This window comes from Embiotoca jacksoni, unplaced genomic scaffold (assembly GCF_022577435.1).
Source record: "Embiotoca jacksoni isolate LCO1_2020_lvr unplaced genomic scaffold, fEmbJac1.0.p SCAF_2, whole genome shotgun sequence".
Taxonomy (NCBI): Eukaryota; Metazoa; Chordata; class Actinopteri; family Embiotocidae; genus Embiotoca; species Embiotoca jacksoni.
Genome location: NW_027185340.1, coordinates 1,366,837 through 1,380,994, shown reverse-complemented (window position 1 = coordinate 1,380,994; position 14,158 = coordinate 1,366,837). Strand labels below are relative to the sequence as shown.

General features: G+C 40.6%; 1 protein-coding gene across 1 annotated transcript; it reads right to left on the bottom strand.

Moving 5' to 3' along the window:
* Nucleotides 1-1,760: 1,760 nt before the first annotated feature.
* hat1 (histone acetyltransferase 1) lies at nt 1,761-13,937 on the bottom strand. The gene is made up of 11 exons (XM_069153811.1): nt 13,867-13,937; nt 12,845-12,916; nt 12,642-12,717; nt 11,280-11,400; nt 6,841-7,017; nt 6,596-6,717; nt 5,901-6,005; nt 5,409-5,515; nt 4,717-4,868; nt 4,302-4,418; nt 1,761-2,412 (listed from the first exon to the last, which is right to left on the bottom strand). The coding sequence occupies exons 1-11, from the start codon at nt 13,871-13,873 to the stop codon at nt 2,242-2,244; spliced, it is 1,227 nt and encodes a 408-aa protein (XP_069009912.1). The 5' UTR covers nt 13,874-13,937; the 3' UTR covers nt 1,761-2,241.
* Nucleotides 13,938-14,158: the final 221 nt, after the last annotated feature.

The window sequence follows — 14,158 nt, the reverse complement described above, 5'->3', positions numbered from 1 at the left end:
AAACTACAGTGAGATGAGGCCCCTCGTGGCCATGAGTGGATTCAATCAGTCTGAATTAGAGATGTGAAGGGTTCCAAGGTTTTGTCTTGTTTCAAGTGGAGAGGGGGAAAAAATTGAAAATTGACCTGGCAGCCTTCATTTAGTGACAATGTGCTAAAGTATTATAAAGTATGATGGGTATTCATCACAGTGATCTGCACAAGCGGGGGCAATACAGTGGCACAAAGGTTTTCAATTGAAAAGCATAATACTCATTAGTACCAACACTCAGCATCAGCACCAATCAGAAGTTGCATTTTCTGCAGAGGGTAAAATTACACCCCTTACATGGATAAAATAGACCCAACACATACTGGAAAATGAATTAATCAGGCCAATTGTCATTTATATGGTATTATACAAGGAAACATTTAAAATTGTATGAGTATCAATTGTCTATATTATATACCTTTATATTAACTTTAATACCAAGCTGCTTTCAGGGAACCTTTTCAGTAATGAACGGTTAAAGTCCCCACATGCCCAAAAATTACAATTCCACATCCTTATTCAGCTTAAGAGTGTGACATCAGGGTGGATATGAAAATAACCACAAATGCTGAAGAAAATACACCCTACTATTTTGTGTCAGAGCTAAAAATAGCAGTAAGTGCAATAAAACTGCAACCAAGAAGAATAGAGTAATAAACTGAAGAAATTAATTGTTTGAGGAACTGAAAATAAAAAAATTTCTCACTGATAAAGTGCATTTCTGAAAACATTTACAGTGAAGGAACAGTTCAATGCAGAAATTATCCTTATACGTTGATCTCTAATACTCAAACTAGATCCGCATCAGCTCGATTAGAAAAAAGGATGCAAGAGTTCAAATATATTCATTATAAGCCTGTAGATAAATACATATTTATACTATTTGTGGGACCTGGAATTAATTAATTAATGAAGAGGTTTAATTCAATTAATGAAAGAGGTGCTGGAAAACATTGGATAAAACATCGTCTACCAGAATCCCCACAAACGTCTCGTCCCATCAGAGGGGAGTGAAGCCGAGGCTGGCCGGCAGTAACAGGTGTTTTTTTTGCAGCATCCAGGCTCATGTAACACAATTAGAAAAAAAACAACATAAAGCCCTGAACGGCCTGGCGTGTAGAAAGGGTGATAATGTTCAAACTAAAGCAGCAGTACAAATGAATACATGAACACAAAATTGTATAAAGGCGTTTAGGTGTGCTGCACAAAAACTAAAAGAGTGAACATAAAATTAAGGGGTGTCGAGTTAGAAGAATTACAAGACTTCTATGGCTCACAACAAACCCGTTAAAAGGTTATTATTATCATCCACAAGGAGCATTAGCATCACAGTGCCAGGTTTCTGGCTTCATTAATTTGTTGACAACATGCATCTGTAGGCTGAGATGCTTTGGGAGTTACTGTGAAGCCGGATGGGCTGAAAAGTTTTACCGCAAACAAGAAACCTTCCTTGTTTTCTTAAGATAAGAAGATAAATGACTCATTATCACAAAGAATGAATAAATAGTCTTGTTGGGACTATTTATAGGAATGGATTGGTAAGATTCTTTTCAAAACTATCCTTTATTATTCTACAGAATTGTTGATATGAAACACGTTTGGATTTTTTGAATATTGTACAATGTCACATTGAAATTTAAAAAAATAAACTATAAACTACAAACCTAAGTGACAAAAACAAATGCTCAGTTGTTTGGTTTTATTTTGTCTCAACAATAAGAATCACAACATTTGAACAATATACAAAACCATTTTTTATTTTCAGTATGAAGTGCTTCAAAACACACACGAGGGAACTGTATTGACAAAAGATCTTTACAAAATGTCTGATGGAGAAGAAGCAGGGTTTCTCCGCAGGATCGAAGACCTCTGATCACCTGTGAAATATTACATGTTATTTAATCTCACACAATGTGATTAAACACGTGGGACAAACAGGAAGTCTCACCCTCCGGTTGCACGTCACCTCTTCTACTGTATCATCATCATCATCATCATCAGCCGGGAAACAGACAGGCCAATTCAGCTCGTCACCAGCAACTACACATCTGTAACACTCTTCAATTAAAGCAGTGATTTTGTTGCATCAAGAGAATCATCTTGGCTGCAGCAAAAGTCTGTGGTGATGTGGGCTTTGTACAGATAGGGCAGAGCACCTGTATGTTGAGTGGGGGTGTGGGGGGGCTCCAGGCCAGCAGTATCTCAGTCACATCAGGCCTGCGTCGCTAGCCTCTCGATGATTCTCCTGTAGTCTTCCACAACCAGCTGATAACTCTTCTCCAGCTCCTCATGCTGCGTCTGAGTGTCCATCTGACCCATGTGGGACACCAGCTCCTCCGGCCGAAGGCACTTCCTCATCTTCGTCAGCTCCCTCTGATTCTTCTGCGCAGCGTGAACGGCAAACAAACAAACAAACAAACAAACAAAAAAACACATCAGTGAGGTGTTCAGTTTGTGATCTTGACCTTCAAAGCCATACAAACGTTTTCATTACGAATATGTTGTGGTGAGCTGTTTTTTATCATTTATATTCAGGCAATATTCATAATAAGGAATTTGTATCCATACATACAGTTCATAGTATTTCTGGAGTGAGTAATAATCATTCCTGAGGGGTTTGTTCTTCATGTATTTCTTCTTCAGCTGTGTACTCGGGGTCAAATAAATCAAAACACTGTAAAACGTACCCTCGTCTATAACTTCCTCTATACTCTTATATCAAGAGGCCATTTTTCGTGTTCGACATGTAGCTTAGTTGCAAATGAAGACAACAAGGTTTTGTTTTGATGCATGACGATGAAGACCAGTGGTGACGAACACAGCACAGCCCGCAGCTCCTCCGGCCACCAACTACGTTAATGTACATGTCAAATGCCGCGTCAGCAGAACAATAGATTTTGTAGCTGCTTCCCAAAGACAGAATTTCTTTACATCCAGATAAAAAGTGGTTAATTTTTCTTTTAAGAGATCCTCCTGCATGATTCATCATGCAAGAAGATCAAAGACTCAAATAAAAAAAGACATATTATGCAACATTAACATCTGCAACAGGTAACCTAGCTATTACCTACTATCAATCTATAGACTAACAATAATTATGATCATATTTATGATCCATACAGCCGGTAATGACGCCGACGGCTGCAAGTTTCTGGACATGGATGGACAAAGTACATATTCGAAGTCCAGAGCAATCTGTTGTGTTAAAAACCTGCACGCACATGCACGCAGACATGGTCACGGGGGAATTGGGGCTACGAGCAGAAATGTATAATCCCCCTCACATTCACAGAGCAGCGGCCGCCGCCATTCAACTAACGACATGCTAAATCTCCTCAGGGGAGGAAAATCGCTCTGCATCTGGCCACCAGATCTTTCGTTGCCACTCTCCCAAAGAATTCCTCCTTCCCACTTCACCACATAGGTCTTTTCTATGTCAGACTCGGCCTCTTTTTTTTTGAGACATGTGGTTAATCTGCTGACAGCAAATTCTCTAATGGATGGTATGCAAAGTCTCAGTGAGCAGCTTCAACATAAAATGTCACAAGCAAACAGGATGTAGAGAGTTATTCTGGGGCACAGACCTACTCAGTATTTCCCACAGTCAAGTCGGAGACACAGAACCAGAGACAGTTATGATATTCTGTTCGCTGAACTTAAGTCTGTTACACTAAATCTCAGAAAGAAACTCATCCAGAGAAACACGAGAAAACATCAAAAGATTTTTTGGAGAAAACCAGTTTTTTTTTTTAAAGCACTGAACTCTGAATAGTAGCAGCTTTTTGACAAAGTGCTTTAAACACACTCTCATGAAAATTATTTCTCCCAAAGAAATGCAAATCCTGACAAATGACATGTGCCTGAATAGAAAAACGCTCCGGCAGCAGCAGAACCAGAGGCGCCTGGTGCGCCCTATTGTGGCTGGAACAATACGGCACCAGTAATCTATAAATTTTCACACGATTGAAGATCAATTTTTCGGCTGTTTTAAAAGGTAACATAATAAACAGTTACAATACGGGGTTGTAAGCCGATCAGGTGTATGCCGAACACGGGCCATTTTCCTCCCTACAATGAACAGCTATAATGTTATGCTAACAAAAGGTGGGAGACTGAACATTGGGTTCTTGTTTGACAGCAGCAGAGACGAGATGACGTTCAGATTCATTTGAATACACGAGGGAATCACTCAGCATGTCATTCTGCATTGACCCACTCCACGCTGACATGTAAAGTACTCTATGGGGAAGTCGTGATGACAATAACCTCACCCTGTACGGTCCAAATAGCCTCTTCTTCACCTCTAAACGGTACTCTCTCGCTTTGTCTTCATCGCTCATGTCCGTCGCTCGCAGACGTAAGATTTCGTACACTCGCCTCGCATGTTTCTGCAGAGAAAAAACATTTAGATTCAATAACAATTACGTTTTTTTTAAGTAAACCACTAACGGGTATCTAACAGGCTTCAATGAACAACGACTAAAGATGAAAAAACAATTCACATCACAGGTTGTAAACTATGATAAGCATCTGAATGAACCAACATGGAATCAAATAGTATTCATGGGGAAGCCACCTTGGGTTGTATGAAACCGTGTGATGGACCTTTTCCACTATTTTCTGACAGTTTATAGACAAATCGATGCATTAAGGAAAGCAATCATTGTTTGCATGCTCATGCAGCACCTTGTTGATTTTCAGCTTGTCCTGAGCCTCTCTGATCATGTCCGCTGAGAAGCCGAGGTGCAGCTTGTCTGCAGCGAAGGCTGGCAGACCTTGGCAGAGCTTCACCAGCACATAGTCTCTCAGCTTCACGTAGCTCTCAGAGGGATCTTCAGCTGGAAACACACACAACAATTCAATTAAAGTGTTGATCTCATGGTTTTCTAATTGTTTCTACTTGATACACATTGTGTGGTTAAATCCATGTTCCTTCCATGTATTTTTTTTTGTGTTAAAAAAACAGAAACATATTTCTAACTTTAAAACACTTTCAACAAGTGACTTACACAATAAACAACGATGGAGAAATATTACTGAATGCTGGAGGAACTGTTAGCAACAACCTTCTCTCTATTCACTGCTTCATCTTAAAGTTCTTTCTTGAAAAGGTTTTCACTCTGAAAGGAAAAAGCTGGGATGCCTCTTTAGTATTCATCCTCCGTCTCCATGCAAAGCATCTTTTTCGATCCAACTAGTTTCAATAGAGCACATTCTGGTATACAAGCCAGCCCTCCAAATTAACTCACCGTCTGGATCCACCAACTGCAGAGACAAATCATTTAAACTGTCCGTGGGAGACGCCTGAATCTTAGATTAAATGTTTATTTCACCTTCTTCAAGACAGTAAATGGCATTTCTTACAAAGAGATGGTCACCTGTGATGTCTTGCACTTTGGGCAGGCTGCAATAAAATCTGTGCACTGCCTCGAGAAGTTGAGCTCCATGACCCTCTCCTTGGAACGGAGGCAGGATCAGCATTTGGCTGTTTAGTTAAAAGGTCAGACATATACGCAAACACAAAACCAACAAAGAGACAGGTTTGTTCAGAATTAGTCACAAAACACAGTTATGTGGTGTCACAGTTGTTTTTCTCAGCAGGAAGAGAAATTCTTTGATTGAAAGCAGGAAATAATAGATTGTTATACTAATCCATCAATGCAACAAATCAAATCACATCAAAAGCTTATCTATAAAGTTGTTTTCAGATACAAATCACCCTGGGTTGGTGCTGAAACAAAATCCGGTTGAATGGTTGGCTATATAAGCCAGTAATTTGGGCTCTTTGGGAAGAGGATAAAGAAATGTATAATTTTCCACTCCTTTTTCATACAAAAGAATGGGAAGGCACGTGCTGCCCCAGCAATTACCTTACACGTGGTCGGGTTTTGTCTGGATACACGTAGTAATTATAAACTGTCATGTAGCCAACAGTTGCGTAGAGAGTCTCCCCATCTTTATTGTACTTTTCAAATCTGCAGATAAAACACAAAGGCAAACAGGTCAATTACAGGCACACTCCCATGCAGTGTCCATTTTAGCCTCTCTGTTCTCGTGCCCACCCCTTAAACCCCCCCCCCCCACCCCCACACTCCTCCCCCCGCACCAGCATGTTAGAGCAGCCAGGGCCCGATTGGTACACCTGCTACAACCTGAATACATTATGCACTTAATTGGAGTACTGCAACTTAGAGGAGGAGAAGGGGTTGGAGGAGGGACTGAGCTCCTCAAAATCACTTCAGTCCATTTTCCCCATTGTCACTATTAATAGGTGCCAGGGTAAAGAAAACACTGGCAGAGGCTCTTTTTACTGTTAAAGACATTGTTCAGTGTTTCAAAAGACAACAGTATTCAATTCAGCTCTTGCCCCTGAAAAATCTGAAAAGGGCTTTTGGCACAAAGGAAGCTCTTGCCTGATCAGCAATTCTCCAATGGGGGGAAATATAATCAAACTGGCCTGGTAATTGGTCACAAGCGCCTCAAAGGGGGGCTTTGTTTTTCAATGACACAATAAAGGCTTTAGGTTAGGGCTGGGGGGTTGATGTCAATTAAGGAGGGCACTCACACAAGAAAGAAGTCCCAACGATCGTCGTCTGCGTCGATGAAGCTGGCCGTCTCTATGAACCACATGAGGAAGGTCTGCAGGCGCTCGTGGTACTCTTGGAATCCCGGGCAGGTAACGTCCGCCTGAGCCGCACGCAACCAACACAAGTGGGCTACGTTTAAACCTGCTATTATTTTCTATGCAAGACTAGACACCATAAATAATTAAAACGACACTTAAACTGATGTTAAAATGTACGTTTGCACCTTGTGAATCTGGTAGGTGAGCTCCCCCGCCTCCTCGTTGTGGACCGTGTACGTGTGCAGCAGGCTGCCGAAGGGCTTGAAGTTGGCCTCCTTCTCCAGCAGAGAGATGAAGTCATCGGTGTTGCAGGTGAATCCAGCAGGAATGATTTCCCGGATCTTCCCTTCAACGTCGTCAGGCTGGATTAACACAAAAATAAAAGACAATCTAGTAAATGTTTGTAAGATTCTCCACAATTTATAGCCAGTGAAGCATTTTTAAACAAATTTCAAATTGACTCTGTGTAACGTTTTGGAAGAAAAAGCCCCAAATAACCTGTAATATAAAAGTGGAAGCATACATGTTTTGTGCCAATGAAAAGAAAACCATTAGGTAATTAAAACTGTCAGCTGAGCAGAGACCGCAGCAGCACCCCTCCCGCCCCCCGCCCCCTTCCCGGTGAAAAGGCCACTTAAATCAGTACATTTACTACTTATGTTAAACCATGAATATGTGATGAAGTTGCCACAATAAAACGCATTTCTGCTTCTCACTGGGAAATAAAATCTTATGAATTGATCTCAACTTAACAAACCTTTGGGCATCCATAATAGAGGCCTCTCCTCTAATCCTGCCAAGTGAACCCAATCAAATAAATTTGCCCCTGCGTTTTCAAAGAGCCTGCGAGACAAAGGCGCCCTACCTCTTGGACTTTTTACTCAGTGCAACGTGTGGTTAGTTCAGCTGTAATGTTTGCATTGTATCCATTTCCACGAGGATTGACATGAGAACACTTTGCTAAGCAGCCCTTTCACACCATTTACATGTGTGATGGGCATTATTTCGGCACAGAGACCCTCGCTGCTCGGCATTGAAAACTGGGAAATGAAGAAGGTCTGAGCAAAATGCACTACAAAAGGCTAATACAACATACTGCTAATTCCCCCCTTTCAGACATCAGCTAATATCTAACTGGAAGTAATGCACCTGCAGCTGAATGCCTCTTAACCATTGTAATTGTTCGGCCACATTTCTGGGGAACGAGGACCACACTTAAAAGGCCATGGACAAACAAGTCCCTTTGTCCTGGGCACTCTCCTACATACTAGACACTAAATTGCACAGCCTTCCAGAATAGATGCCTTAGTTTGGCATGAATATAACTTAACAATGTTCCTTTAGAGCAGTTTGTTAATGCCTTTGATTTCTAACAACAAGTAAAAATGGAGTACAAACTATCTAATTTGTTGTGTTGGTATTGTTTCATCTGTTTAATCTCCTCCAGAGACGATGCCACACTCTAAATTTGCAGTCATTTTACCGTTTCCAATCATTGCTTAAACTTTGAAAGTGAAAACATTACACATCCACATAGGTTGAGCATCTAATACAAACATGTATGCGACCGTTTGCTCCCGTTTACAGGCCACGTGCACAAAAGGTCTGGCGCCGAGTCGGCGTTTAGTTCAGAAGGGTGATTTTTGGCTGATTTAAAGCGGAGAAGGTGAGTTTTGATCAAAGTCTTGTATCGACGAGGCAGCTGCATCAACTCCATCTCTGCCTCCCCTCGTCTCTCTCCTCTCACCAGCTGCAGCCCGACCGTCCGCTCGCACTCAGACACAAACACTCTTCAGATGCAGCCTGAACTCTGCTGCTCCCGTCGCTCTTTGCTGCTGCACCAGCTGCACTCAAACCCTTAACAAGGTGAGCACACTCAGGGGTCAACGGCACAAACCACCACCACGTTTCAGATTGAATATCAGCTTCCAACTATGTTTCCCCCCCAAAAAGTGTAATGGCTCTCTGTACGTTTAGAAACAGTGAATTGGTGGCTTCTTTTTTTATTTCCCCCCCAAAGCTGCAGAGATGAAAGAAACCGTCGCTGTTGTGTGGGGTTACTTCTAATGTGAGCGCATCCACAGAAACCCCAAACCCTGATGTGTTTAGAAGTTACACCGGTGCTCCCACTGCCACCAGTTGAAGGCCTCATTCTCCAGTAGGGGAGCCCCACGCTGTTTCCACACAGGACAGATGCCCCACAGTTAAATCCTTTGACCTCAGTAGGGGCCCAGGCTAATTCTAGTATTCGTTCTTCATGTTTTCTGTATTGACAGCTTCGGGAAATATTCAAAGCTGCCAGTGGCCTTTTGTGAAGTCTCAGAGAGGGAAAAACCAGGACAAGCATTTCACTTCACTGTCCACTTTTGTCCAAATAAATAATTGAGTTTGGCAATTAAAAAAAAGGCAGGAAGGTTTTACATATCAAGCAGTGCTACTTTCAGAAGAACATTAAAACTGTCAAGTCATTAACTAAGTAATAAGGTAATAAATCCAGTAATTAGTACATAAAATGAGTGTCTCCTTTTAAAAAAAAAACAACCTCCAGAGATCAGGCAGGTTTACACATATTCAGCATCAAAGACCTTGATTGTCAATAACTTGAGCAATAATTCACTCCTGGAAATACATGTACGATATATCCAACCGGGTCACATTACTGCCCCCGCTGATTCAATCACACAAAGCTTCAAAAATCAATGCCTCATGTTAGACCCCACACACAAAACCATTTAAAACCTTTCTCTTCCGACAGGGAGGAGTCGGATTAGTGAGCTGGCACAGGGGACCATGGTGGGATAAGATTCAGTCTGACAAAACAGGACATTTCTTCCAGGAATAATGTCACCCCCGAGAAAGGCTTTGAGGTCCCCCAGTTAGTGAAGAAACAGGAAAAGAGCACCTTAGGTTGACGTACTCCCCTTAAGGAGTAATTGATAGCAGAACTATGGCGACACAACACTCAGTACAGCTGCCTTTGTTCGTCTATCAAAGTTACAGCTTGATTTGCTCACCTTTAGAATAATGACATCTTTTGTGACATACTTTGATATGTTGTCGAGTTGTTTCCTGTTTCGACAAATAAACTAAAACCCCGTTTCATTTTCCCTTTTGCGTCACCTACTGTTAGTTCAAAAAAACACAAATAATGTGTGACACTGGTTATTAAATCTAACATTTTCAAAACTGCTAGCGAAATACAGCAAATGTGTTTTTCTTCAGGTTACCAACATGCATCACTGTTGCTTTTAAACAGTTTTCCCTCAGAGCATTTTCTACTATTTTACAATGCTGAATCACAGTGGAGCCGAGTTAGTTTCCATGACACCAAGCAGACTTGATAATGACCAAGTAAAAGGGATCTTTATATCAAACAAATATCTATTCAGCCTTTCCCCACTGATATGAATGAGGTGGAGAAAAAAAATCTGAAATGCCTCTCGGTATATTGCAACGAAACAGCACCACAGACAACAAGACCTCATAACCTTCACGATGGTAGGATTTAGATAGTTATCATTATTAGATTTCATTAGTTCAAGTGAGGTGTACCAAATAAAACCGGTTTTCTTCTGGATTTCCCTTAAAGTCACTGCTTTCCTCTTTACCCACTACTTTCATAAACCTTCTGATCCCTGTTGCAGAGAAGCATCCCGATACCACGAGGCTCCGACTTTGGTCCAGAAGTTTAGGTGTGAAAAAGATTTTAAATGCCAAGAGATTTAACTTGACTTGATACCCGAGAGCATAAAAACCTCAGAGGACTTCACCTGGTGGCCCAAAATTATATATAAAAAAACACCCAACAACTGCAGAATGTAGTTTTGTCTGCCAAACTGTAGTGAATAATTAATAATATAACCAGGTTGTGCAGGACATCTCAACAACCCGATGCACACCAGCTGCTGACACCATGACAAAAAATGTAATGTATAAGAAATAAATCTGTGTTTTATTTCTAAAATAATTTGATTATGCAGATAAAAGAGTAGCTCAGTAATTTCCCCTCTTCATATCCAGGATATGGTGTATTTATGTGACAGCTCCTGCTTTTAGGTATAAAAAAAACAAACTTTTGTTCTTTCTGTAAAATATTTAAGATCATTATCAATGTTTTCGTTTGTGTGTGTGTGTAGAATTTGTACGAAAAACAATACAATATATAGTTTGGTGTTTTTATATAAATGATCCTACAGCTTTAGAGGAGTTTTGGCAATTAGACTGTTTTAATTTTTATACCGGCACTGATGAATGGGTAAAAATATGCATTTTAACTTGCAAGAATCATCAACCCAAAAACTTGGAAGACAGAGGTGAAAGTTTCTTGATTCAACAGCATTTAAAATTCATTACCAACTTCAAAATCCACCCGTACATGTTCATTTTACATATTAATCCTTCTTGCAACTTAATGAAGCAGTTTTTGGAAAGAAAGACATTTAAGCGGGAGGCAAAGTGCTGATAAACAATCAGCACAACATACAGCAGTTTTAGCTTTCTGATCACAATGGAGGAAGAAAGTTGACACAAGTATCGTAAGCAGTAATCCTGCACCAACTCTAATAGTCACGTTGAAGGGGGCAACAATTTCTAAATTAAAATAATACAGAGATGCATGTCTTACCTCGACACAGTCAAACGTCTCAGTGACTTTTGAGGAATATTTCACTTTGAGGAGGGTGCTCACGTTTCCAGCAGTGTAGAAGAGCTGGATCTGAAGGCCTTTGTATCCAAACGCGACCTCACTAGACAAAAAAAAAAATGATTGAAATAATTAAAAACCTTTTCAAGGGCAGTGACATGCAAAACAAACCAATACAATCACGGTTTTATGTAGTGTGCAGGTTAAATTCATATCGGAGGGAAAATAACAAACATCTGATTACTCCTATTATTAAATATACACCTGGAATGAGTAATACATGTTTACTGTAGGTCACTTATTTCACTGTGTTGCATTGTTTCTTTCATCATTATATCACAAGCAATTTATGACAAAAAAGATCAATCATTATGCAACCGTGTGTGATTAAGGTTTACTAGCAATTACGCTTGCTGAAATAATTAATGCCCCAATTACAGAGTTCCCTTTGAGCTGATTGCAGCAAGTGCAGAAATAACCAATCTGAGTTTGGACTAATTTGGAAATGAATTTAAAGCATAACGACATGCTACTGTAAGCCTACACAGACACAGGTGTCACCGCCAACGATGTAGTCTTGCTTCGGTTCAGCGCCTCTTCTGTGAAACACATTAGAGTATAATACAACTCCTTAACAGCTTTGATAGAGGTGACAGTAACGTGCAAGATTAATTACTGTTAAAGTTCACATGTTCTGTTCCTCTCTGTGTATCTGATGCTGAAAACTTTACTTTTTGCTGTCTGTCAGGAAAAACTGTGAGATAGAATCTAATCGTGGGAGCAAACGAGTCTGTCAAAGATGATATTGTAAGTACACAACGTACTCAAAATGCTCAACACGGTATATTTATGGACTGTGTATGAAACACTAGAGCGCTTTTAATTTGAAACAGATAAATGAATTCACGACATCGGTCCAATGATGTCACTTCAGTCAGAGACAGACAGGCTGTTTTATTCTGAATGAATCAAAGGATCAAACAGACGCCAGGTTGGCTTCAAAGGTTACAGATACAACAGCCAAGTTTTCTCAAATTGGTTGAAAACATTTTCTGTAACAAGATACGGAAAATCAGGTGGCCGGATGCTCAAGAATCTATTGAGGCTTTCATTGATTTCAACTATTTCATATTGTTTGGCTTTAATTTCATACATCTAAAAAAAACATTAACTAACTGCAGTTTTCTGCGCATGTTAAAATTAACTGCAGATCAACTTCCAAAGAATCTACAATTATGCAGCACTTCAAAATGTACCGGAAGAGACGACATTTATTTCTCTGCATGATGTGGTATCTATATAATTTTAACAAAGTGAATAGTAACGATGACAACAAATACTCACTCGTCTCCGAATATTTGGTGGCTGTACTCGGGGTGGAAAGTGGTGCCATCATCTTCAACATCTTCTGGAAAGCGGACTGACAGTGAAAGAAGACCAGGTTCAATTAATTAGAACAAAGTACCACAAAATACACATGATTATACATATATCATATCATTATATCCATTTACGAGGCATACAAAATAAAATAAACTTAACAGTACCCAGTTTTAAGGATATAGCTTCATTGGTGTCACACTTGTACTCAGCCAGCTTCTTCTCCATGGTGTTCACTCCTGAGGAAACAAAGCTTCAGTCAGTTTTAATTGTTTATTTGAAACACAAATGTCCACATCTACTGGTCCCAGCTCCTCCAACGTGAAGGTTTCATGGCTTTCTTTTGTCACACATGAATATCTGAATTTTGGCTCATTGATCAGACAAAATAAGACACGTGACAAGTTTCCTTGATCTTTGTTGGAAATGATTCACTTATTTTCTGACATTTTATAAACAAAGAAAGTACATAAATATAAAACAGATTAATCTGTGATGGAAACAGAGAGTTCAGCTGATTGGTTTTAAACTGACATTTGACTTTGTGTCAATCAATCCGAGATAATCTCAATCTGTCTAATGTCAACATCCTCTTATTACCAGCACGAGCAGGACCAGACTAAGACACGTGGTCAGCCTGCAGGTACACAAGACACGTGGTCATCCTGCAGGTACACAAGACACGTGGTCATCCTGCAGGTACACAAGACACGTGGTCATCCTGCAGGTACACAAGACACGTGGTCATCCTGCAGGTACACAAGACACGTGGTCATCTTGCAGGTACACAAGACACGTGGTCAGCCTGCAGGTCCACCTGAGGCAGGTGTTTCCTTAAAGGGACCAAACATCACGTCAGCTGTTAGCACAGGAAACGACGCCATTCGTAAAAGCCATCACAGCGGACTGAACCGCGTTACATCCGCGTCTCTCCGTTCGTTCTCAGCACACATTCAGCTTGAATCAGCTGTTTGAATCAGCTGCTTGAATCAGCTGAGACACGCTGCGCGTGATGACAGCCTGCTAGCATGCTGCTAGCGCTAGCACTCAGGCCCGCTGCTAGCTTACGCCTCTTTGTTGTGACCGGCTCGCGCCGCGGCGGGTTTGAAGCGCCGCCGTCCGTCTGCGGGTGAATAAGAACCACAAACAACACGAAGGAACGAAAGCGACGAAACGTTTTGCATCTTACCCGCCATTTCTGCACACTGTTGTGTTGTGCGCGAGCTGCTGTCCCAAAAGACCCGCGGAATAAGAAACACTTCCGGGTTACGTATTTCCGTGGAAACCGGAAGTACTATTTTAACGGCTCGTGTTGATCACTGTTATAATTTACATTTAACAAAAAATAAAAACACCAAGATGTGAAAATCAAGTTTCTGAAAACGCAGTATGGTAAGTTGAACACTAAATGAAGCGCTTATCTCTGCACTGAAATGGGTTACAAACGATTTCATATTCAAAATTAAATAATTAGGAAGATT

Coding starts and splice junctions, on each gene's coding strand:
- hat1 (XM_069153811.1), bottom strand. Junction 7,018..11,279: donor AGACGTTTGACTGTGTCGAG/GTAAGACATGCA, acceptor GTGTTAATCCAG/CCTGACGACGTTGAAGGGAA. Junction 6,006..6,595: donor CGTTGGGACTTCTTTCTTGT/GTGAGTGCCCTC, acceptor TTTTATCTGCAG/ATTTGAAAAGTACAATAAAG.